The 26,971-nt window shown below is 41.6% G+C and overlaps 1 protein-coding gene and 1 long non-coding RNA gene across 5 annotated transcripts; one reads left to right on the top strand and one right to left on the bottom strand.

Moving 5' to 3' along the window:
• Nucleotides 1–1,211: 1,211 nt before the first annotated feature.
• Znf74 (zinc finger protein 74) lies at nt 1,212–9,567 on the bottom strand. 4 transcript variants are annotated; one of them, XM_021732682.3, is made up of 6 exons: nt 9,315–9,567; nt 8,977–9,172; nt 8,482–8,567; nt 6,010–6,136; nt 5,425–5,523; nt 1,212–3,252 (listed from the first exon to the last, which is right to left on the bottom strand). In XM_021732682.3, exons 2-6 carry the CDS (start codon nt 9,026–9,028, stop codon nt 1,592–1,594), a joined length of 2,025 nt encoding a protein of 674 aa, XP_021588357.1. In that variant the 5' UTR covers nt 9,029–9,172; nt 9,315–9,567; the 3' UTR covers nt 1,212–1,591. The 4 variants fall into 4 exon arrangements, with proteins under 4 accessions (XP_021588357.1, XP_005334573.1, XP_040145154.1 ...); XM_005334516.5 differs by having other exon boundaries at nt 5,425–5,520; nt 8,977–9,566; XM_040289220.2 differs by having other exon boundaries at nt 8,482–8,553; nt 8,977–9,566.
• LOC120891228 (uncharacterized) lies at nt 9,534–24,543 on the top strand. The gene is made up of 2 exons (XR_005735606.2): nt 9,534–9,934; nt 23,958–24,543. It is a non-coding gene; the product is annotated as an uncharacterized LOC120891228 (long non-coding RNA).
• The last annotated feature ends 2,428 nt before the right edge of the window (nt 24,544–26,971 follow it).

The following is a 26,971-nucleotide window of genomic DNA, read 5'->3' as shown; positions in this document are numbered from 1 at the left end:
AAAGAATAAATCTGTTTGCTCTAAATGCAATGATTCACCTGTGGAACGCAAATTGTTAATGTTTAATGAGAAACCTCTTGTAGGAAAAATAGTCAAGGAAGTTTTTGAGAAATTAAATTAAAATCTAGAGAAAAAAATTAATATTAAGAAGACAGACTAGTGCTTAGTACTGGGCAACTTGTTCTTGTTCCTGTGCACAGTGGTTTGTGCTCTTACTCTTGTTTGATTAAAATTAGTAGCCTCTCTTTTCAAGTTAACCACTTTCCAAAACCACAGCACCAGTTCTAGTCAGTCAGTCAAGAAAGAATAGTCAAGGTATAGGCCAATAGTCTGGGACATTTCTAACTATTATTAAAAGCTAACTAAGCAGAAACAGCTCAAAGCAAAACGCAAACTGAAAGTAAAAATGCTTGCTTATGCATAAGCCAAGATACATTCTTCTTATCTAATTGTAGCTATGTAATATTTTGTTTCTTTGAATAATCAATATTCCCGTTTTGTAACGACAAAGTACTATGAAAAGTATATATGATTAACTTCACAAGTAAAGATTGGGATTCAGTATCTTCACTTTTGTGTCTGTGTTGTTTCTCCACCTGCTTTCGAGACTCCTCACCATCCTGAGACCCCCTGCGGGAGCTGGACTCTGACATTGGGGGAAGGAAAATAGGGCTTATTCATTTTGAGTGACAAAAAAACTACTCCACCTAGGTGACAAAAAACCCTACCTATAAACCACCTCCTCAGATATTGTCTTCTTAAAACTAAAGAGAAATGGGTGAAACCAACCTAAGGGACTTTCCAACTTTGGAGCAGCACAGAGTACCGAGGCGTTAAGCTATGGGATAGAGAAACCAGGATAACCACCCCAAGTATACAACACATGGGGGAGGTTTCCAGACCAAATATAAAATAATAACCAGGTGGAAAACTCCACACCATTCTTCTCTTGGGATACCCCAGGAATGTTAGCATACTTTCATTTCCCTAAATAAACCCTTTATGCTTTTTCTATGTCTCCTGACTGAAATCTTTGTTTTGAAAAGAACTGAGAAATACATCACCTATTAAATGGACACTGAGCTGTCCCTAACAGATAACTCCACAGTACAGCTACTCACATAAATCCAGAAAATTTGCCTTTTTCCAAATCCCTACCATCCAAGGTTATTTTCCCTTCCTAAAACACAATAATGTTCACATGGAAGTAATAGTGTTTGTAATTCTTCTGTTTTATTATGATTAGTATGAATATAACAGGATACAGAGGAAATTCCTGATGGAAATTATGTCAGGAGCCAATCCAAGGACTCCAAGTTGACATGTCTTCTTATTGGCAGGAAAGATCTCCCTTGTGAATGACCTCCAGACCTATCAAGGAAAACAGGATGATGGCACATCCTTGAATGGCCCCATGTTTCTTCTTGGAAAGTGTATCCCTTCCTGGCTTATGAATCTGCTCGGGGGTGATGGGTAAGGTTTTTATATCTGGAGGAACAAATAATCTGGCTCTAGGAGCCCTGAAGAAGTGACAGTACCTTCCTTGTTAGGTAACTCAGGAAGTGGCTTCTGTGACCAAGAGCACCTCACCTTAATCACCATGTTTGCTCCCTAGGGGAAAATTCCTGCCGGGTGGAGGCTGCACCACACATAACAGTTTTGCCACATCCAGTGCATTTATTTGGTCCACATCACCCACCCCAGTGTCCTCTGCACCCAGAAGACTGCCGGGCACATAGTAGGTGCTCAGCAAATGTCTGTTGAATTGAATGGCAAAGGGCTTCTCATCATCATGCAGTCTCTGGTGTTCTAGGAGGTGTGAGCTCCAGTTAAACATTTCACCACATTCATTACATTTAAAGGATTTCTCTCCAGAATGAACCTTCTGATGTTTAATAAGACAATGGTTCTGGCTGAATGCTTTGCCACACTCATGACATTTATAGGGCTTCTCTCCAGTGTGGATCCTCTGGTGCACGATGAGGGATGAGTGGCAGCTGAAGGCTTTCCAGCACTTGCTGCAATCAAAGGGTTTCTCTCCAGTGTGTATCCTCTGGTGTACAATGAGGTAAGAGTGGGAGCTGAAGGCTTTCCCACACTCATTGCATTTGAAGGGCTTCTCCCCACTGTGGATCCTCTGGTGCACAATAAGGTATGAATGGCAGCTGAAGCCTTTCCCACAATCAGTGCACTTGAATGGCTTCTCTCCTGTGTGGATTCTTTGATGGAGAGTGAGGCGTGAACGGTTATTAAAGGCCTTCTCACATTCATTGCATTTGAACGGTTTATCCCCATTGTGGATTTTCTCATGCACAGTGAGGGACGAGTGGCAAGTGAAGGCTTTGCCACACACATTACATTTGTAGGGCTTCTCGCCAGTGTGGATGCGGTGGTGCCGGGTCAGGTGTGTCCGCTGGTTGAAGGCCTTGCCACACTCACCACACTTGTAGGGCTTCTCCCCAGTGTGCACTCTCAGGTGCATGTTGAGCAGTGAGCTGCAGCTAAAGGCCTTCTCACAGGTGCTGCACTTATAAGGCCTCTCTCCTGTGTGGATGCGGTGGTGTACATTGAGGGACGAGTGGCAGCTGAAGGCTTTCCCACACTCACTGCAGAAGAAGGGTTTCTCACCTGTGTGGATCCGCTGGTGCTCGATGAGGTTGGTGCTCCACGTGAAGGCCTTGCCACACTCATTGCATTTGTAAGCCTTCTCACGGCTGTGCCAGCGCTGGTGTAGCGTGAGAGATGTACTCTGTGGGAAGGTTTTCCCACACTCGTTGCACATGAAAAGACCAGCCCGAGCCCCCTCTGGTCTCTTTGCTGGTGGGTTTTTCCCACACTCACTTGACCTGAAAGACTTTTTCCCTGTGCATGTCCTCGGATGGTCTTTAGCTATACCTTCAGCAGAATGAATGTCCTTGGTGCACCTGGCAGGAGAGTGTTCTTCTGTAGGGGCATTTTGCTGGGTGAAGCGGGTGCACCCAAGGGGAAAACCCTCCTTGGATTCATTATGCCCCCAGTTGCTCTCCTCCGTGGAGATGTCCCCATGATTGGTAGGCACTCCCTTCCACAGGGCAGCCTCATTTCTACAAAGAGTATCTTCCTGGGCTACCCAGGCCCGTGCCCCACTTGGACAGATGCTGTGAAGGCTGGTCCTCTTCAACTGCTCCACGATGGGCTTCAGGGATGGGTTTTTTTGGAAAAAGTTCTGCTGTTGAGAAGATTCCTCCTTCATCTCTGGCATAGGCTCCCACTCTGTCAGAGATTGAAAATGGAATTTTCTGTGAGTAGACTGAAGAGCTGACCTGGAGATGCAGAAAAGCCCAGGAAAGGAAGTAGAAACCAAAAGAATCAAAGAGCTTGAGGGACAAAAGAGAGCCTCCAGAATGAATTACTTGAACAAGACACAAAAAAAGGGAAGAGGAGGAGGAAATGGGAAGAAGCTGCTAGAGAGCATGAAGAACCGGCCAAGTGAGAAGCCAAGGGAGTTCCAAAAAGGGTAGCTTCAAATGAGTACCGGGGGCTGAGAAAGAGGCAAAGCTCAGGGAGTCTAAGAATCAGGATATGATTCAATCATTGAAAAGTCCACTAATTGACTATTATGTGTCAGGTCAGGAGGTGGGTGTACTTAGGAGTCTGAAAATAATTAAAATTTCCCTGATGCCAAAAGGGAAAAAGGATTCCCTCTTCCCCACCTCTCTTTAGCATTTCCTTTAGAAACTTGGGAATATAAATACTTTGTCTAATTCTAAGATGCATGTATATCTTTTTAGAAGTACAGTAAGTCTCTTGCCAGCTCTATATCCTGGAATACATCTTTCTTGGAGTCACTGTGAAATCTGAACATGGAGGAAGAGGGTGGCATCCTGTCTCCCTGTCTCTGTGGGAGGTAATTTCCTGCTTGTCAACAAGATATAAAAAGTCAACAGTTTTCCTAAGACAAAGACAACTGATATGTGTGAGAGGCACTGCATTGGATTAAACACTCATTCAATAATGAAGTTTTTTCCCCCTTCTATATCTATAGAGAAGTGTTCTGGACTGGCACAAGATTTTATTTCTATCTTCCCCAATAGCTTCAAGTAGAACAGTGTAGCACAGTGGGTACAGCTGCATTGTAGTGCAGTGTGGGGCCCCAAAACTGTTCAGAGGAGCTGGGCAGGCAGAACTGGCTCAGCAAGGATGGACAGTAGGCAGCCAGGTAAAGGAAAAGGAGAAGAACCTATCATCAAGGTAACAGTGCATCTAAGAGGAAAAAGAATAAAACAGGAGGAGGAGGGAAGGCCAAGAGGTGGCTCTGGCAACAAGGACAGGTGCTAGATGATGAGACACCTGACACATAGGGTTCTGGGCAAGGAAGACTTTCTACACAGAGGACAATATGATCTACCCAGTGTATCTTCTTATTTTTGGTTCTGGGATTGAACCCAGGAATGCTTTACCACTGAGATACATTCAAGCCATTTTTATTTTTTATTTTGAGACAGGGTCCGTTATGGTTTGGAAATGAGGTGTCCTCCAAAAGCTTACATGTGAGATAATGCAAGAAGGTTCAGAGGAGAAATGATTGGGTTGTAAGAGTCCTAATCCAATCAGTGATTTAATCCCCTTATAGGGATTAACTGAGTGGTAACTGAAGTGGTAGGGGGGAATTGGGGCACAGCTCTGGATATATATTTGTAACTGGCGTGTGGAGTCTCTCTCTGCTTCCTGATCACCATGTAAGCTGCTTCCCTCTGCCTTGATGTTCTGCCTCACCTTAAGCCCAGAGGATTGGAGTTGGCTGTTCATGGACTTAGACTTCTGAAACCATGAACGCCCAAATACACGTTTTCCTCCTCTGCAGTTGTGCTGGTTGGGTCTTTTAGTTGCAGCAGTGATAAAGCTGACTAAAACAGAGTCTCACTAAATTACTGGGGCATCACTAATTTGCTGAGGCTAGCCTCAAACTTGGATCCTCCTGCCTCGGCCTCTTGAGTCACAAGGACTACAGGTGCATGCCACCATGCCTAGCATAAAGATGCATTGTGATGATGGACCTGGTGCTGTGTAAAGAGGTTGGAGCAGAAGTTGGTCAGCAGGAAATCATGTGATTAACAGAAGGAATAATGGCAATTTCAGACTAGCATTGTGGCTCTGAGGATGAACAGGAAGCAGAAATATATTTTAGAAGCTAAAATTAAGGTTCTCTTTGCTACTGATTGGAAGTAGAGGAGGGGACATGGAGGAAAGGGCAAAACCTCAGCAGACACCCATGCCTAGGTGACCAATGGAAGCCTTTACAAAGACAGAGCTAAGAGGAGTTTCCTGGCACACAGTCAGTGCCAATGCTTGTGGAAGAAAAAAATGGAGGGAGGAAGATGGTGGGAGGTTCTAGAAAAGGCATGGGGAAGGACCAACTCTCTTCTACCTTTGTTATCTGCTCACCTGAACAAGTCCTTCCAGTGACTTTGCTGTGCACTTGCCATGGCTCCTCACCTCGTTCCAGATGGGAAATGACATCTGGCTTGCAAACCGGAGGCCCTGCTTATAGAGAAGAAATTGTCAGGGCTAGATGTACTATGGCTCTCAAACTGAGCCAACCTCACAAAAACGATTCATGAATCAGGACAAGAGACTGCAAAGGGTATAACATCTCCAAGAAACATTAAGTTCTCTAGGCCCTAAAGTGGTGGGGGGCCTCAGGGGACCCAAGTGGCAGTGCATGACTCTGAAGACCCCACATTACATCCTCCATTCTCACCTGAGGAATGCTCCAGGGCTGATGGGCTAAAAGTCCTATCCTTTCTCCCCTAAGTAGTTCTTCATCTCCTCCATGCTCCTTGCCATTGGCTACCATACCACACTCTGGGGACTTCTGGAGTGGCTTAACCTGTGACCAGGTGACCTGAGACAGAGGCCAGTTTTCCAAGTCATGCCATGTCCAGTACCAGCACTGGTGCTAAAGAGATTCTTGGTAATATCTACCACATGGAAGAAGATCAAGAGCATATGCCCAGGGAGCCATCTTACCAAGGGCAAGAAGGTTCTGGTAGTTCTCCAGCATCACATCCCTGTATAGGGCCCTCTGAGGGGAGTCCAACTGACCCCATTCCTCCTGAGTAAAGTCCACAGCCACATCCTTGAAAGTCACTGATTCCTGAAATGACATATTTTCTCATTCATCCAGGAAGAAAGATTCTGTGTTCATGATTCCAAGAAAACCACAGATTGACTAATGACCTCATAATTATAATGTTAACCTCAGCTGACCTCCTGCTAATCATGGAAAGTTATGTTACAGATACTGACCATGGATACTGGGGTATGTGGGGAGCTCAGAATTGGCATGTACCTCCTACTCTGCATTCTGAACTAGGTTAGGTTGAATAGGCACTGTGGTGCTTTAATAACACAACATACCCTAAAATCTGCACATGGCTGCTCTACTATGTCCTGAGTGAGAGCTATGCTTTCCATGATTAAGAATCTCAAACTTTGGCCTTGAATTTGTGATCCTCCTGCTTCAACCTCCTGAGAAGCTGTTATTACAGGCATGTGCTACCATATCTGGATAGCAGTGGTTTTATTGTGTGTGTGCTTACAGTGCTAGGTATTGAGCCTAGGGCCTTAGGCTTGTGCTTTGATCCTTGAAAGAATCAAACTGATGCCTGGTGTTTTCACTGCCTCCCATGATGAATCATAGAAATATTTAAGAAATCTAAGAAAACCAATATTATAATAATACTAAAATAGTATTGGTTTACCTCCAAAGAAGGGGAAAAAATAGAGAAGCAAAACAGATACAATATATAAAAAGTAAATAGTATAATGACGCTTAGAAATCCAACCATACTAATTATTATATTAAATGTAAATGGTCTAAAAATTACTTACAGTAAGAGATGGAGATTGTCAAATTGGATAAAAAACATGACACCTGGCTTAGAGAGGTAGTTCAATGGTAAAGCATTTGCCTAGCATGTTCAATCCCTGGACTGAGGGAAGGGAAAGAGTAAGACTCAACTACATGCCAGCTAGAGAAACCCATTTTAAATACAAAGACAAAAATAGGTTGAAAATGAAAGGGTAGATAAAAACCTGCAAATGCTAATTCAAAGAAAACTAAGGAAGTTATATTAACATTAAAGTAGATTTCAGAGCAAAGATCATTTCTAAGATACAGTCCATTTTCAAATGTCCTTTTTTCAAACTTTTATCAATTTTTTAAAAAAATCTATGCCCAATCAAGGATCATGCACTGCACTTGACTGTCATGTCTCTTGAGTATCTCATAGAAGTAATAGCATTCTAACACTTCCCAGACTCTAGACTTGTCTCACAATATTTATTTATTTTGCAGTACTGGGGATTGAACCTAGGGGCCCTCTACAATTGGGCTACATCTCAGTCCTTTTATTTTTTAAAATTATTTATTTATTTTTTAGTTGCAGTTGGGCACAATATCTTTATTTTATTTATTTATTTTTATGTGGTGCTGAGGATCGAACCCAGGGCCTCACACATGCAGGCAAGTGCTCTAACACTAAGCCACAACCTCAGCCCCTCAGTCCTTTTTTGAGACAGGGTCTTCCTAAGTTGCCAAAGTTGGCCTCAAACTTGCAATCCTCTTGCTTTAGTCTCCTAAGTCGTTGGGGTTATAGGCATGTGCTACCACGCCTGGCCCAGCTTGTTTTATAGCTTTCTGTAAAATCAGTGTTCTATCTTTTTATCATCAGATCTTAACTCTTTTAAAGTGGAAGATTAACAGAATCACAAAATTCTAAAAAGATATCAAAGGACCATCAATCCTGCAGACTTTTCACTGTCCCATGCACCCCTTTAAATTCCATCACAGGGATAGGAGTGGTTTTGGTGGCAGAACAAAATGAGGTGAAAAGTCCAAAAGCTGTAAAAGGAAGGATCTGGGCCCTACTTGGCTAAAGAAGTAGCCTCAAGACCAATTCGTAATTGAGCCCATGGATTCTCTAAACCTCCAGATTTTTCCCTCAAAGCCTTATGCCAGGGGCCTGGTGCACAGAAAAGCACACAGGGATGAGCCTGCTATCACCACTCTTACCCCAGTGCTTCCACCTGTCCATGTCTGATTCCTTCACAGCAAACTCCCCAACCATTCCCCAGACTTGCAAAAAGCCCTAACTCATATGTGAAGAGATCAAAGTGATTTCATGTGGGCTGTCATCTATTTGTTCAGGGCTTCATTAAAACCACTACTCAGAGCTCCCAGAACAGTACCTGGGCATTCCCACTCATTGGACTGAATTAAGCTGGAAGGAACATTCATGTGACTTCATCTTGTGTACACCTGGGGAGTCATCTGGAGTTTCTTCAAATGGACCTGTTCTTACTATCTAGAGTTTCCTGAAGACTGGACAGTAGATCCCTTGTGGGGAGTAGGGGAGGTCCATGGCTGACTGAAGATGCAGGGAAAGAAAAATAATGGGCCAACCTTTTCATAAATAAGAAAGAAAAGACACTACTCACCTCAGATCTGGCTGCTAGGAGACTCCAATCTGATTTATCCTCTGGATTTTCTTTGGGGGAAAGAGCAGGGTCCTGAGTGGAAAGAGCTGGGGTTGAAGAAATGAGTCAAAGGGGGCTATTCTGTCCAGCCACCAGCCTCATGGCTGAGCTAAAGTTCACACAGCCCTGGCACAGGCAGGAATCAGAGAGAAGGCAGGAACCACCCAGCTAGGTCCTGTGGGGAGCAAGCCCCAATATCTGGCACAATTTAATTAATACAGCTTCTGGGTTAATTCTTCCTTTCAGCATCCCAGATACTTTAATTAAGGAGGAAAATACTGGCATTCTTTTCCTTCCATCAGCATGCTGGAGAGTGAGAACAAATGGTAGCCCACGATGAAGAAGCAGGGGGACTGATTTGCTGGGATTTGTTGGAAAATAGCCTGACCTCTCTGAGTGTCAGTTTCCTCAAGTGAAAAATCCATAAACCCACAATCTAAAAGAGCAAAGCTGTACCTGTCTCCTGTGGTTTCAGGGCCAGAGTCTCCATTGCGACCCTCCGCAGCATTCCCCGGGGGAGTGGTGGGCAGTTCTGTAGCCTCCCGGATCCCAGGTTAGGTCCAGAGTGGAGGGTCCCAGGGCTCAGGGACAGCGGCCCTGCAGGGAAGCCTCGCTGGGGCGCAAACGTGCTCACAGCGGCAACATTCCGTACCTGGGCTGAACAAGCTCAGCAAACACACTGCACCCCACGCTGGGCTCGCGCTCCAGCACACCAGCCCACAGACACACCCACATCTAAGCTGGGCTCACACTCAGGCTCCATCACACGCACGCCCTGTCACCCCGTCACTCACTCCTCCGGGAGAATTCGCGTTCGGGACTCGCTCGGGGACCAGACCCAGGCCTTGGGCTCGGCCGCCAAGAGCCAGGGTCACGGAACACGGTCGACAGATGGACCTGGAGACGGACGGAGAGACCGATGAACTGTCGCATGGACGGGCGAAAGAGCAGACCGGCCTCCTACAAAAGGACAGAGACAGCCACAAAGAGAAGCCCAGCGACCACCGCAGGAAATTGCGCCTGCGCAGAACGGATGCGAACTACATCTCCCAAGAGCCTTTGCGGCTCACAGGCGGTGACTCCATTTCCCAGAGGGCTCCGGGTATCCGAACTGCCTAGGAGACCCAGCCCGGACGGGCGTTGTAGCACAGCTTTATGGGAAATGAATTTATGGGGCGACCCCCGAGCGTTCCGTACTTGTGGAGCGCTGGCAGTGGAAGGCGCTGTACAGCTCTAACGGGGGCCGTAGAGCGCGGATGCGTAAATATCTAATTGCGGGAGTAGATAGTGGTTAGTGCCCGAGAAGACTGGAATTGTGATTTCTTCCACGTCTCCAGGTGGAACAGATTGGACTACTGCCCACATCCATCTGTAAGAAAGGCCCAGGTCTCTGACCCTACGGATACTGAAGGTGGTGGGTCAGCTCTCGATTTCTCAGGGCCCTGTCCCCGGTGTTCCTCTTGCAACCAGACCCCTGAGGCCTGCCCTCAGATTTGGGAGAATCTCAGACCCTGATATTAGGCCAGATGGCTCTAAGCACAGTCTACCCTCTGGTGCAGTTGAAGGAGAATCTGGGTGGGGACCCAAGGATAAAGTTAATAATAGTAACAGCCATAAGGAAGACAATTTCTGAAGCAGACCAACCCCCACTCCCACCCCGGCCTTTGAAATTAAATTCAAAGCTCCAAATTGTTTTAACTTCCAAATGGAGGCTGAGAGGCTGCCCCCTGGACAGGATGGGCACTGGGAAACTTGAGACTGGAACATGTTTCTGATTAACACAGCCAAGCTAAATCTACATATGTATATTTCCTGCCTTTTGTCCCACTGTGCCTCTCCTACACAAAAGCTTTTTGTCTCCTAAGTTTCTAAAGAAAGAGATCTGAGGAAAAATGTCTCCTTTCTCTTCTTCAGAGCCAGCATTGAATTAAACTTACTTTTCTTCCTCAGCCTGACTTCTGAGTTGTTGGGGTTTTTGTTATTCTTTGATTTTTCTTTTTGGTAACGGGGATTGAACCCAGGGGCACTTAATTGCTGAGCCACATCCCCAGCCCTTTTTAATTTTTTTAAGACAAGGTCTCACTAAATTGCTTAGGGCCTGGCTAATTTGCTGAGGCTGGCTTTGAACTTGCAATCCTCTTGCCTCAGCCTCTGGAGTTGCTGGGATTAGAGGCATGCACCATGGACCCTGGTTCTCTCCTGAGTTTTTTTTTTTTTAGTTGTTGATAGACATTTATTTTATTGATTTATTTTTATGTGGTGCTGATGATCGAACCCAGTGCCTCACACATACTAGGCAAGTGCTCTACCACTGAGCCACAATCCCAGCCCTCTCTCCTGAGTTTTAATGGTGCTCCACAAGCAGTAGAGTCTTTCCTTCCTGTTACACTTCCAAGAACTGGCAGAATTCTCAATAAGTTTGTTAGCTGTTATTACCCACTTTAAGAGAGAAGAAACTGTTGAAGAGGTAGGTGGGGTAACTTGTCCTGAGCCACACAGCCAGGGAGAGGCTGAATAACTCCAGATTATTACCAGATTTCTAGTGAGAATCCATCTGGGTTGGGGTTGAGGAGGTACAGACTCAAAACCCATCAAACTCCCACCTTGACCCCAACTTAAGCACTCTGTCCACTGCCCATTTTGGCATAACTATATCCAGACCTCTCCTGTTGAGTGCATAACAGTGTCCAATAGCACTGTGTTCAACCCCAGGACAGGAGAGTAAAACTGCGCATTTGTTCATCACAAGTCTGATTGTGACTCTGTGTGTTGGCTGGTACTGTAGGGTTTTTGATATATGTGAACCTACATGTGTATGGGATTGAGTCTCACAAGTCTGATTTGTGTGTGTGTTGGCATGACTGTTGGCCATATAATGTGAAATTGTATGTTTGTGTCTCTGGATCTTACAGGTCAATGTGTTTATATATTTATGTATAACCATTAAGTTCATTTATGACTCTATATGGCTTTTAACTCACATTTTTTTTACTGTCTCACCATCTAAGTGTGCTTCTGAGAAATAGTATACACATGTGCTTATGCATAGGTGAGTCTGTGAGGCTGCCTGTGGCTTGTTTCACAACTCTGGCATGTGTGTGGCATCCTCTGCACATGGGAGGGTAATGTGTGCACCTGTGTGCTTGCTTATGAGTCTAATATGTTGATTTAATGGTTTAGCCAGAGTCTTCACACATATGTGTTTCCCGAGACTAGCACAGACAATCTAGTAGGTTCCAGCAAGAGGCAAAAGAGGATAAGAAAAATGAAGATTCAAAGATGCAGATTTTGAAGATAACAGCTGAGGTCAGATGGAGTGCTGCTCTCTGATGGAGAAGCAGGTCTAAAGAATTACACCAGCAATCTTTATATATGTCTCATTATCAGATTAAAGACTATGTAAACATTATTCTTTGTATTCATGAAAGTTAGAGTTAGCAACATTATGCAGCTTATTCCGCAGTTATATTCCACAGTTGCAATGTGCAGTATTAGGATATTTGTGTAGCTCTCAAAAAAGACCATTGATTAAAGTTACTGTTAGGTTGGAAGTTTCAGGAGTAATGGAACTGGTGAAACATTGTGGTTGTCTAGCAAGAAAGTTCCTCTATTCCCAGGAGCTGTGTGCCTGAGATTAAGGTTGAGGCTGATAAGACTTTAGCACAGAGCCTCCTCATGGAGGGCATTATCACATCATGTGCCTTTGCACAGAAACTTTCCCAGGCATTGAACATGCCACAGCCATGAGGTAATCAGAGACCCCAATTTCAGACACTGCTCTCCCGTTTTCTGTCACTGCAAATGCCTCTCCATATGTTCATCTATATGTGATTGTGAATGGCTCATAGTGTCTTCTATGACTGATTGCCTGCGTTTATTCTGTGTGACAACATTTATGTCCAATATAGGTGAGGATGTACAGTGCTGGGCAAGGCACTTAAATCAATATTTGATATTTAAGTTCAGCCTAAAATTCTCAGAGAGATAAAGAGAAATCCCAAGTCACATTCTGACTCAAGAGTTCCCCATCCATGTAAAAGTTAGAGGGCTGACTAGCAGAGCTATGTGAAGCTCCACAGAAATATGGGCCTTATGCCATTCTAAACTTAAAACATTTTTCTAGATTTAAGATTTTATTTATTTATGTACTTATTTTATTTTATTTTTTGGTGCTAGGGATTGAACCCACAAGTGCTCTACCACTGAACTATAGCCTGGTTCCTTTCTACTTTTTATTTTGAGACAGGGTCTCACTAAGTCTGGCCTCAAACTTGTGCTGGGATTACAGGCATATGCCTGATCTGTAAATGGAAGATTTTAAAGACCAAAATATAATAATGATTTTAGCCCATGACCAGCACAAACTTTATATGTGGGATATCCTAAGGGAGTTAAATTAAAGAGACAGACTCTAATTACCTTTAAACCAGTTCCAGGACGGCTTCTGGCTTCTCATACCTCCAGCCTCTAGCTACCCATTAAAGTATCGAGGTTTACTGAAGAGGAGAGAGAGAGAGAGAGAGAGAGAGAGAGAGAGAGAGAGAGAGAGAGAGAGAGAGAGAAAATGCCAGGGAGTGGACTTTTATTGGGGAACAAAAAAAAATTCTGGGGAAAATCCCATTCAATAAAGATTAAGGAGGCAGTGTCCTAAGGTCAGGTGAGATGATTGGGTCTTCAGGGGCTGTGGTCAGGCACGCCTCCATATAGACAAGCCCTTGACCCGAGAAGGGTGGGGGAAGCTCTTAACACAAAGATCATCTTTCGTCCAGCCTGGGAGGTAATTCAATCACGTGCAAGCATGTCCTCCCAAAATGATGTCTTATTACATTAAATATATGGATTCTCAACCTATAAAAATCTTCTCAATACTTCTTTCAATAATTGCAAATTAACTTGTGTCAGCAAGTAAATTAATTTTTGCCAGTAAGAATTCCAGGCTTGAGCTGGTCATGGTTTGAGGGCAGTCTTAGCAACTTATGTAGACCAACTTATGTAGGCTTAGAGAGACCCTGTCTCAAAACAATAAAAAGGACTGGGTGTAGCTCAGTAATAAAGCCCCCCACTTGGGTTCAATCCTCAGTGAAAAAGAAGGAGGAAGGGGTTGGAAAGGAAGAAGGGGAGGGGGCAGAGGATGAGAAAGAATTATTACAAATTTGCACAAGGAATAGATCTCAAGCAAAAAGCAATAATCTGAATAGGTTGAAGATACAGAGAACAGTTTAGAGCTTCCAGAGTTGTTCTAAATTGAGAGGGAAAATCCAGAAGCTACTAAAATCCTGTGTGGCTCCTAATTGTACAAGACTCCAAGGAACCCAAGGGAAAGCATTGATTGGACCTTAAAAAAAGAAGAGTAGAGATTTAAATAGAACTTGACATTCAAATCTCACCAATGGACTTGTTAAATACACTTTCCATTGGAACCACCAATGTTCATTCCTAAGGGGTAAAGATTATAGCCCAAGACAGAGGGCCATACCTCAGGACTAAAGGAAAAACTAAAATAGACTTATTTTTAAAAGCCTATAATGATGCTTCCACAGGATTAAGGTGAGCAATTTAACCGTCTACGTGAATATTGCTCAAGACTCTTTAGAGGAAGATAACAGAGTTCAGAATCTTTTCAAAGCATCATCATTTACAGTGACCAATAGAACATGCAAAAGGCAGAGAAATATGACTCATACAAGATTAAAAAACTGAGCAAATTCACAGATTAGTCAAATGATGAAATTAACAAAGTGTTTGACACTACTATTATGAATAAGAAAAGATAAACAGGAGAGTGCAAGGGGAATCTCAGAAGAGAAATTGATACATATAAAGAACCAACTTGAAAAAAAATTGTTGATATAAATGGGTCAGTAGAAGTGAGAATAAAAATGAAAGATTTAAAAATTGCAGATTAGTGGGACAATATCACATAGTTTAACACAGCAGGTAAGAACAGGGTTGGTTTCTTTCAAGGGTGATGAGGAAGAATCTGTTCCATGACCCTCTCATAGATGTGGCGATTAGGCAATCTTTCCTGGTTCTTGGCTTTAGAAGCATCATTGTCAATTTCTGCCTACATTTTCACACCACTTTCTAAATGTGCGTGTGTGTCTTTCTCCAAATTTTTCCTTTTTATAAGGATATCAGTCATATTGAATTAGAGTCTACCCTAATAACATTATTTTGACCTACTAAGACCTCTAGCGTCTTTTGTAAAGATTCTATCACCAAGTAAGATTACACACTAACAGGCTGATGTTAGGAATTCAACATATTATATTTGAGGGGGGAGCCTACAACCCGTAACATGGAGATATATTATTTATATATATATATATATCACCTTGACACAAAATCCTTAGTGAGAAATGCTATTTTTCAAGTTTTCAAAATCTCTTTAATGTAATAGAGGATAGTTGGATTCTCATATTGGTCTTATCATTCACTCTTTACTAACTACATATATTATGTAGATATTGGAAAACTCCATCAGACACTTACAAGAGTATTCTTATAAAAAAATCCTATAGATATTCTAAAGGTGTCTTTAAAAATCCTGAAGTTCCCAAAAGAATATTTTGAGCATCACTGGTCTACCATATATGTCATTGAAGTTCTAGAAACAAAAGAATGGAACAGGAGGATCATTTGAAGAGAGATTGGCCACATCTTGTTTTCGAAATTGAAGAAACACATCAACTCTGAGATCCAAGAAACTCAGTGGACTCCAGAAAGGATTAAAAAAAAAAAAAAAAAAGAAGGTCATTCTTATTTGAAAACAAAATATAAAAAGCATCAACAACCAAAACACATTTCATTCATGGTAACAATAGAAAAAATCTTGGCTAACCTCTCATCAGAAACAATGGCAACAAGAAGATAACAGAATATAATCTAAAAGTGTGAAGAAAAAAATGTCAACTGAGAATTTTATATCCAATGAAATTATTTATACATAAAAGGCAAGCACACACACATTTTCAGAAAATAAAAAACAATTTATTTGAAGGAGTATGGGGAGTTCTTTAGGCTAAAGTAAATGATCTCAATTAACAATATAGATGATGATTGATAAATAAATTTGTGTGCACATAAAATACTACTTTTATAAACTTCTTTTAAAGATTTATAAACTGCTTAGGGCAAAAATATATTCTTGGGGTTGGGGTTGTAGCTTAGTGGTTGAGCACTTGCCTTGCATTCGTGAGGCACTGGATTTGATCCTCAGCACCATATAAAAATAAAGGCATTGTGTTGTGTCCATCTACACCTAATATATATATATATATTTTTTTCTTTTTTTCTGTACTGGGCACTGAACCCAGAGTTTTGTACATGCTTAGCAAGTAGTTCTATCACTGAGCCACACCCCTAGCCCCTAGGGCAAAAATATAGAGTTCATTATAGGTGAAATTAAAATAAATGGAATTATACTGTAATGTAACTTCTCTTTATGTAAAATAATGTATTACTAATTTAAGTTTTACTGTGATAAATTAAAAATGCATATTATAGTGCAATCAAATCAAAATCTCAATGGCATTCCTTATAGAAATAGAAAAAGCAATCATGAAATTCATCTGGAAAAATAAGAGACTCAAAATAGTCAAAGCAATCTTTAGCAAAAAGAGTGAAGCTGGTGGTATGGCTATTCCAGATCTAAAACTATACTACAGAGCAATAGTAACAAAAACAGCATGGTATCGGCAGCAAAATAGAATGTAGACAAATGGTACAGAATAGGGGACCTAGAATCTAACCCATATAAGTTCAGTTATCTTATATTAGGGCACCAAAAATGTACATTGGAGAAAAGATAGCCTCTTCAAATGGTACTGGGAAAACTGGAAATCCACATGTAACAAAATGAAATTAAATCTATCTCTCACCATGCACAAAACTCAACTCAAAGTGGATCAAGAACCTAGGAATTAAACCAGAGACCTTGCACCTAATGGAAGAAAAAGTAAGCCCAATCATGTTGGATTAGGCCCCAACTTTCTTAATAAAATTCCTGTAGTGAAGAATCAATAAGTGGGATAGTTTCAAACTAAAAAGCTTCTTCTCAGTGAAGTGAATAGAGAGCCTACAGAATGGGAGCAAATCTTTACCACAATCACATCAGATAGAGCACTAATCTCTAGGATATATAAAGCATTCAAAAATCTTAACACCAAAAAAAAAAAAAATCTAATCAATAAATGGGCCAAGGAACTGAACAGACACTTGGGATATAATCAACAAACATATGAAAAAATGTTTAGCTTCTCTAGCAATTAGAGAAATGCAAATTAAAACTAAGATTTCATCTCACTACAGTCAGAATGGCAGCTATCAAGAATACAAACAACAATAAGTGTTGGCAAGGATGTAGGGAAAAAGGCACACTCATACATTGCCGGTGGGACTGCAAATTGGTGCAGCCATTCTGGAAATCAGTTCAAATATTCCTTGGAAAACTTGGAATGGAACCATTATTTGACCTAGCTCTCCCACTCCTTGGTTTATATCCAAAAGACATAAAAACAGCATACTACAGGGACACAGCCTATGTGCTTTGGACATATCAATGTTTGTAGCAGCACAATTCACAATAGGCAAATTATGGAGCCAAATTAGATGCCCTTCAGTAGATGAATGGACAGGGAAACTTTGATATATATACACACAATGGAAAATAACTGAGCATTAAAAGGGAATAAAATCATGGCATTTGCAGATAAATGGATGAAGTCGGAGAATTTAATGGTAAGTGAAGTAAGCCAATCCCCCCAAAACAAAAGCTGAATGTTTTCTTTGATATGAGGAACTTGACTCATAATGGCGATTGGCTGGGGAGCGTGGGAGGAATGGAGAAACTTTAGATAGGGCAAAAGGGAGGGAGGGGAAAGGAGAGGAAAAATGGACAGGAATGATGGTGGAATGAGTTTGACAAAATACTTTGTGTACAATCAGTGTCTTGAAAAATTATACTCTCTATATATAATATGAAATAAATTTCATTCTGCCATCATGTATAACAAATTAGAATTAAAAAAACCAGCAAATGTGGGGAAAAAGTGAATACTAAAGACCACTGATTTATCCCAAATATAGAACAAAAGGTGAAGCAAAATGATAAAAGAAACAAACAAAAAGATATGGACAGAGAAAAAAGAGATAAAAGTAAAAATAATGTAGACTTGGAGCCAATAATTTCAATAATTACATTAAAGTGAATGGACTAGACAAACTATGTAAAAAACAGAGATTGTTTTATAAGTTAATTAAATTTAAAAATAAAAGATGAGGGAACACTGCCTAGCTCATTTCCTGAGGCTTGACTAACTCTGATGCCAATACAGCAAAGGACATTTCAAAGAAAGAAAATTATAGAACACATATCTAAGAACATAAATATTAGGTCGTTGGTGGCGACTTGGTGGTGACTTAGAACAAAGCAGCCCGAGCTGAAAGGAACATCAATCAGGTACTGGCAGAAATGCCTGTCAATTGTTGATTAATTGTATATCCTCCTCTGAGAAGTGTCTGTTCAGGTCCCTGGCCCATTAGTTAATTGGGTTATTTGTTTTTTTGTTGTTTAACTTTTTGAGTTCCTTGTATACTCTGGAGATTAGAGCTCTATCTGATGTGTGAGGGGTAAAAATTTGTTCCCAGGATGTAGGAACAAATTTTTACCTCACTTATTATTTCTCTTGCTGAGAAAAAACTTTTTAGTTTGAATACGTCCCATTTGTTGATTCTTGATTTTAACTCTTGTGCTATAGGTGTCCTATTAAGGAATTTGGAGCCCAGCCCCACAAGATGGAGATTAGGGACAACTTTTTCTTCTATTAGACACAGAGTCTCTGGTCTGATTCCTAGCTCCTTGATCCATTTTGAGTTAACTTTTGTGCATGGTGAGAGAAAGGGATTCAATTTCATTTTGTTGCATATGGATTTCCAGTTCTCCCAGCACAATTTGTTGAAGATGCTATCCTTTCTCCATTGCATGCTTTTACCACCTTTATCAAATATAAGATAGTTGTAATTTTGTGGATTGGTCTCTGTGTCCTCTATTCTGTACCATTGGTCCACCCGCCTGTTTTAGTACCAGTACCATGCCATTTTTGTTACTATTGCTCTGTAGTATAGTTTAAAATCTGGTATTATTGTACCACCTGTTTCACTCTTCCTGCTTAGAATTGCTTTAGCTGTTCTGGGTCTTTTATTTCTCCAGATGAATTTCATGATTGCTTTTTCTATTTCTATGAGGAATGCCATTAGGATTTTGATTGGCATTACATTAAACCTATAGAGTACTTTTGGTAACATGGTCATTTTAATGATATTAATTCCACCTATCCATGAACAAGATATAACTTTCCATCTTCTAAGGTCTTCTTCTATTTCTCTCTTTAGGGTTCTGTAGTTTTTGTTGTAAAGGTCTTTCACCTCTTTTGTTAGGTTGATTCCCAAGTATTTTATTTTATTTTTTTGAGGATATTGTGAATGAGGTAGTTGTCCTCATTTCCATTTCAGAGGGTTTGTCACTGATATACAGGAATGCCTTTGATTTATGTTGATTTTACATCCTGCCACTTTGCTGAATTCATTTACTAGTTCTAGAAGTTTCTTGGTAGAACATTTTGGTCTTCTAGGTATAGGATCATGTCATCTGAAAATAGTGCTAATTTAAGTTCTTGTTTTCCTATTTTTATGCCTTTAATTTCTATCATCTGCCTAATTGCTCTGGCCAGTGTTTTGAGAACTATGTTGAATAGAAGTGGTGAGAGAGGGCATCCCTGTCTTATTCCAGATTTTAGAGGGACTGCCTTTGATTTAAAAATGCTCACCATCTCTAGCAATCATAGAAATGCAAATTAAAACCACTCTAAGATACCATCTCACTCCAGTAAGAATGACAGCCATTATGAAGTCAAACAATAACAAGTGCTGGTGAGGATATGGGGGAAAAGGTACACTTGTACATTGCTCGTGGGACTGCAAATTGGTGCAGCCAATTTGAAGGGCACTATGGAGATTTCTTGGAAAGCTGGGAATGGAACTACCATTTGACCCAGCTATTCCCCTTCTTGGACTATACCCAAAAGACCTAAAAAGAGCATACTACAGGGACACAGCTTCATCAATGTTCATAGCAGCAAAATTCATAATAGCTAGACTGTGGAACCAACCTAGATGCCCTTCAATAGATGAATGGATTAAAAAATGTGGCATTTATACACAATGAAATATTATGCAGCACTAAAAAAATAACAAGATCATGGCATTTGCAGGGAAATGGATGGCATTAGAGCAGATTATGCTAAGCAAAGTTAGCCAATCCCTAAAAAACAAATGCTGAATATCTTCTCTGATTTAAGGGAGATGACTCAAAACAGAGTAGGGAGGAAGAGCATGAGAAGAAGATTACCACTAAACAAGGAAGAGAGATGGGAGGGAATGGGAGGGAGAAGGGGAATTGCACGGAAGATGGAAGGAGACCCTTATTGTTACATAAAATACATATTCGATGATGTGAGAGGATAGGGAAACAAGAGAGAGAGAAAAGTGTTACAGTAGATTGGGTAGAGAGAGGTGATGGGAGGGGAGGGGAGGGGGGATAGGGAGAGCAGCAGTATTGACACTAGTATTGCTGTATGTATACACATGGATGTATAACCAATGTGATCCTGCAATCTGTACATGTGGAAAAATGAGAATTCATACCCTATTTGAATCAAATGTATGATATGTCAAGATCAAAAAAAGAAAAGAAAGAAACTGATGTGATAAAGTAGATAAAAATTTCTCCATGAGTGGGGAGAGGACTGGTAGGACAGGATAGTTATATTTTCAAAACAATTGTAGGATATTTATAGAATTAAAAAATTAACAAGTATGAATAACTGTAAGTTTTCATTAATATTCTTTTAAAGTCGCTATATTTTTTATGCTGCTTAGTTTGCGTGGCTTTTCACATTAAGTCCCTTATAAGAAAAAGTTATAGGACAATATCTCTCTCTGCTGGTTCTTCTCTTCCTTTCTGATGAGAGGAAGTATCCAAAAAACATTTTTAAGTATTTTATCAAAAATGTTTTTTCATTGTCTTTCTTGGCTTGCTATTATGTGTTCATTGACGGCAGATCATTATTTTCCCTCATACACAGTATTCAAGTTAAAGTATTTATTGACTAAATTAAGAAACTTACATGGGTGTATTAAGATCTTTATTTAAAATTACAAATTCATAAAAGTTATCTTTGGAAGCAAATGTGATTTAAAGCTCACATAATTTCCCCACAATTATCTTTTAGACACAATTTAGCTCTAGTAGTGTACATTAATTTAATAAAAAGGATAAGAACTTTGAAGTTGCAAAATATGTATGCCCCTGGTATTTAAATTTAATGTTTTTAATTCTAACGTATCTATGTGGTTAGTGTAAATAAATATACTATTTAAATTAAAAAAAAAAAAAAGAAAGAAATGCCTGTCAATCAGCGAGATCTCCTGAACCATGCCTCTCAATCAGCAGGACCCCCTGGCCAATCCTGGAGTTCAGCCAACTCCCCTGACCAACTCCAAGGGGACAAGGGACCCTCAAAACACCTTTTCCTGTCCCAAGCCCTTCCCTTCCTGCTGTAAGCCCCATAAAAGTTCAGTCCAGTTGAGCTTCCACGCAGTTTCTCTTCAGACCCTTCCCCTGTCCACTCTGTGGGTCTGATCAAGTTTCTCCTGGGAGTGATATCTCAATAAAACCTCATTTGGTGGCCCTTTTAAATCTGCCTTCTTTGGTGGCTGCTCACCCTGCCTGATCTGACATCTTGGTGCCGAAACCTACTGTGCCATTGCCCCCTGATCTAGTTGATCCCCAGGTCTGGGACATCTCTACGCCAGTCATATCCTTCCACCACAAGCCAGTTCGTATCCAGCTGAAACACTAAACTAAATTTCCTTCACATCCTCAAGACTCCCCCCACAACACTCCCATATTGCTGGTACGCAAACCCTCAGGAGCCTATCATTTAGTCTAGGACCTCTGCCTAATTTATGAGGCAGTTATTCCCATCTACCCGGTGGTTCCCAACCCTCACACTCTTGTTTCTCATATTCCCCCTTTGACCACTCACTTTACTGTCCTGGATCTTAAAGCTGCCTTCTTTACAGTGCCTCTGCATCTTGGCTCTTATTACCTCTTTGCCTTCACATGGGAAGACCCTACCTCCTTTAGGTCTCAACAGCTGACATGGAGAGTCCTACCCCAAGGCTTCAGGCGCAGTCCCTACCTCTTTGGTCAGGCCTTGATACAGGATTTAACTTCTTGTGACTTGGGGATAGCACTCTCTTACAGTTGGATAGAAGCCTTCCCTACCTCCAGGGAAACTGCTGACACTGTCGCCTCCATCTTCATTGAGCAGATCATTCCCAAGTTCGGACTTCCTGCCTTTATCCAGTCAGACAACGGTCCAGCCTGCATTTCTCAGGTTATTCAGCTAGTCTCCAAAGGCCTCAACATCACCTGGAGGCTCCACAACCCCCACCAACCCCAATCCTCGGGTAGGATTGACAGGACTAATGGCATTCTCAAGAACCATCTCACCAAACTTGCTATTGAACTCAGACTGTCCTGGCCCAATCTTTTGCCATTGGCCCTCACCTGAATTCAGGCAACCCCTAGAGCCCCCCCCCCTTTGAGCTACTCCATGGGTGCCCTTTCTTAATCAACCAAAGCTTTCCAATCACTCCTCCTCCCCTTGTGTCCTACCTGCCTAATCTCACACTTCTATACAAACTCCTAAGGGAACATGCAGACCAGTGTCTTCCTAAGCCATCTGTTATCTCTGTCCCAACACAACCAGGAACTAAATTGGACTCTCTTCAACCGAGTGACACAGTCTTACTTTGACAGCTGCATCCTCAGTCGTTGGAACCTCGCTGGACAGGGACCCCAGACAGTCATACTTCCACCATGCTGGGGCCCACCAAACTCAAAGTTTCTCGCCAACCCTCTCCTGTTACTAATCATTAATCTCTCTCAAGCTTCTATCCCAACCCACAGATGGCGCTTCTACATCCAAGCGACATGGCAACAAGATGGCACTACCCGCTCTCAGTTTATGGGTCAAGGTGATTGCCCTTTCACTGGCTGTAATCGGGCGGTCACCCTTGTTACTGGATTCAACTGAGCTACCTCATCCCACTTATGTTTAGCAATGCTACATTTCATATCAGACCAAACTGAGGAATCTTGTAAGCGCTGGCCTGACACCTATGGCAGGTGCCCTTATAATTCATGCAAAAAATGCTTTCTAGATAAGCTTTGCTATGAGAATCGAGCATACACCAAATTAACTATTTGGGACCCATGAAACCCGAAATGGGCTTCTAGTGTTGATGGTAAATTTTATTCATGGGGTTTTGCCAGGCATCGCTCAGCCTCTATCAGAATATGAAGAACTTTTGTATAAAAGGGTTCCCTCAAAATCACATAACCATCCAGGAGCAAGGGAAGAAACTCCAACACCAGCTGGATGCAGTTGCCCATCCTAAAGTTGACCCTTTCTCATGGATGGCCTTCAGCTTCTCAATTTGTCCAAAGTGAATAACATTTCAGATTGTTTTTCTGCGCAGGTTTGGATCGTACTCCATTAACTGTGATTCCCATTGATTTTCTGCTCAATACCTCGTCTAGACCCCAAGGACCTCCCTCTCCAGCCTTTGAGGAAGTACCTCTTTTTCGTAACTCATCAGGGAATTTCACTTGCTGCTACACTTCCTCAGGTTCAGCACCCTGTGACCAGATTGTTCGAATTTCTTCCTTAACCTTTGCTCCACCTGGGTTCTTTTTCTGGTGCAATCGTACCCTAACAAAATATCTAAGCCTCAACATGCCGTTTGCTTTTTGTGTTTCTTCCATCTTGGTCCCCCAATTAACTTGTACAGTGAGGCTGAATGAACATGGCTTGTTACTACCTCCCTTTCCAGGACAAGAAGGGCCATCTTTCTACCAGTAGTAGTTGGACTCTTCCTGGCCTCCTCCCTTGCTGCCTCTGAACTTGGGGCAGGAGGACTTGATTATGCAGTAACCACTACTCAGAAGCTTGAACAACAACTTCGGGAAGTAGTAGAAGCATCAGCCGCTTCTCTCGCTTCCCTACAAAGACAAATAACATCTCTTGCCCAAGTCTCATTGCAGAACTGTCGAGCTCTAGATCTTCTGATGACAAAGGAGGAACCTGTCTGTTCCTGAAAGAAGAATGCTGCTACTATATCAATGAAACTGGATTGGTCGAAGAGAATGTTGACACCCTCAGTCGTTTGGGTGAAAGGCTTAAACAGCAACCATCGAAAAACCCTTGGCCAGGCTGGCTAAATTCAACCCTCATTGCATGACTGACTCCCATTCTCACTCCTATATTAGTAATAGGACTTCTTTTAATGATTGCTCCCTGCCTCCTCAGGTTCGCTTGAAAGCACGTGAGTGAAATTGCCAGAGTGACCTACAACCAGATGCTCCTACACCTCTACAGTCGCCTCCCCACGGAACCTACACCCAAGCCACTCCCTCCCCGTGACACCCCTAAACAAGCAGGAAGTAGCTAGACGAAATTTGCTGCCCTGTATCACCAAAAAGGCTGGAATGTTAGGTTGGTGGTGGCAACTTAATGGCAACTTAGAAAAGCAGCCCACGAGGGAAAGGAACATCAATCAGGTGCTGACAGAAATGCCTGTCAATCAGCGAGATCTTCTGAACCATGCCTCTCAATCAGCAGGACCCCCTGGCCAATCCTGGAGTTCAGCCAACTCCCCTGACCAACTCCAAGGGGACAAGGGACCCTCAAAACACCTTTTCCTGTCCCAAGCCCTTCCCTTCCTGTTGTAAGCCCCATAAAAGTCCAGTCAGTTGAGCTTCCACGAGGTTTCTCCTCAGACCCTTCCCCTGTCCACTCTGTGGATCTGATCAAGTTCTGCTCAGGAGTGATATCTCAATAAAGTCTCGTTTGGCGGCCCTTTTAAATCTGCCTCCTTTGGTGGCTGCCTGCCTCACCTGATCTGACAATAAATGCAGGGCTGGGCTGTAGCTCAGTGGTAAATGCTTGCCTCACATGTGTGAGGCACTGGGTTCAATCCTCAGCACCACATAAAAACAAAGATACTGTTGTGTTCATCTACAACTAAAATATATACATATAATGTATATAAAAAGAACATAAATGCATTTATTAGCAAGTAAAATTCATTACTAAAAAGTGAATTTAACATCCTATGGCTTGAGTGTGTCCCCCAAGTTTTCATGTGTTGGAGGCTTAGTCTTTAGAGTGGTGATGCTGGAAAGGGCCCAGTAGCTAATGGGATAATATATCACAACCAAATGAAGTTCATTCAAGCAACACAAAGTTAGTTTAATATTTGCAAATCAAAGTAACTAGTCTAATTAGTAGAACAAATGAGATAAACATTCTAAATAGATGTAGGAAATGATTTGATAAAATAATAATTTATGGATAAAAATTGAAGTTCATTCTTAAGTTTTATAGCAAAACAAAGGACCAAAAATAGTTGGGAAAATGTGGAGGAAGAATAAAGTGGAAAGAGTTATACTATCTAATTTAAGACTTACTATAAAGCTACCATAATTAAAGCAGTATGGTATTGGCATAAAATAGACCAATAGAACAAAATGGAGTCTAGAAAAAGACCCACAGATATGTAATAAGTTAATATATCACAAAGGTGCCAATGGATATCCATGATAAAAAGAGTGTATGGTCAACAAGAAAAATAAAAAGAACTTTTATTCCTTTATTTCACAACATACCCCCCAAATTAATTTGGATTATAAACATTAATATAAACATGGATGGATTATAAACATTAATATAAACACTAGAACCATAAGGCTTCTCAAAGAAAACAGTATTTTCACAGCCTGAGAGAAAGCACATTCTCAAAAGGCACTATTTTTTAAAAAAAACTGATAAGGGCTGGGGTTGTGGCTGAGTGGTAGAGCATTTGCCTACCATGTGTGAGACACAATTCAATCCTCAGCACCACATAAAAATAAATAAAATAAAGTTATTGTGTCCATCTACAACTAACAAAATATTTTTTTAAAAAATGATAATTTGGGCTTCATCATAAGTAAAATTTATGTTTATTAAAATATTGTATTAAAATTAAAGAGGGCGGAAAAAATTTAAATCATTGCAAGGCACAGTGATGCACGCCTGTAATTCCGGCAATTCTGAAGGCTGAGGAGTATTGCATGGGTGCGGCCAGCCTGAGCAAGTTATAAAATAAAAAGGGTTGGAAGTCTAGCTCAGTGGTGGAGCACTTGCCTTCCATATGTGAGACCCTGGGTTCTATCCCCAGTACCCACCCCCACAAACACACAAATTAAAATAGTAAGTGTTGACAAGGATGGATCATTATCCCTTATTTCTGGTTGGTTTTGGTGGCCAAGGCAGACCCTCTCTGCTGGAACTTGAGCCATTAAGGATATAGAACAGCTGTACCTGGATTTGATTCTTAAATAATGAGAATAGTAGGGTTATAAATTTCCACAATTTTCTTCTTGTAAGGTTAGCCTTTATGTTGCTGTAACCAAAATGCCCGACAAGAACAATGTAGGGAGGAAAAGTTTATTTGGGGCTCATGGTTTCAGAGGTTTCACTCCATAGACAGCTGACTCCATTTCTCAGGGTCCAAGATGAGGCAGCAACTTGTCAGGGGAAAGGACCCAGCAGAGAAAAACTGCTTACCTATGGTGGGATCAGGAAACACAGAGAAAGGCTACATTAAGAATAACCTCTTCCAGGACATGCCCCGAGTGACCTACCTCCTCCAGCCACATCCTATTTGCTTACAGTTACCAACAAACAGCTTGTCCATCAAAGTGGGATGGACTGGATTAGGTTACAGCTCTCATAATCTAATAATTTTACTTCTAAATAGTCCTTGACGTTTTACTTACTGAGTTCATGGCAGAATGTCTACTGCCTGGAAGCCTAAGCCCATGCTATTAAGCCCACAGGTGTACACTTGGGCCCTCTGAGCTAAACAGTGCAGAGTGCTCTGTCCAGTTAAGCTGGGTTTGGCTTCTGTCAGGCCATGTGCACTCAGCTGGAGTTGGATTCACAAGAGACACCCACCATGCTAACACCCAAGATGCATTCGGCACTGGACTTTCTGAGCCTGTTCAGCTTCCTAACCTGTAGACAAAGCACAGAAAATGATGCAGAAGCCATCTCAGTGTTTTATGCATTCTCAGAGCCTAGTAGCTGACTGGGAATGCCATTAAAAAAAACTGAAAGGAAAAGAAATTCTGTTAACAAAGTTCATAAATTGTAAGCACTAGGTGAGAGGAAAATGATAGCTACTTCCTAGATAAACAAGCCCAGTTAGTCAACACATAGCGCTCCATTAGGTTACTCCAAATCAAAACCAATTGGCGCACACAGAATTTTTTTTTCTT

The sequence above is a fragment of the Ictidomys tridecemlineatus genome, chromosome 2 (genome assembly GCF_052094955.1).
Source record: "Ictidomys tridecemlineatus isolate mIctTri1 chromosome 2, mIctTri1.hap1, whole genome shotgun sequence".
NCBI classification, from domain to species: domain Eukaryota; kingdom Metazoa; phylum Chordata; class Mammalia; order Rodentia; family Sciuridae; genus Ictidomys; species Ictidomys tridecemlineatus.
Note: the sequence above shows the minus strand (reverse complement) of the source record. Positions and strands in the feature narration are given on the sequence as shown.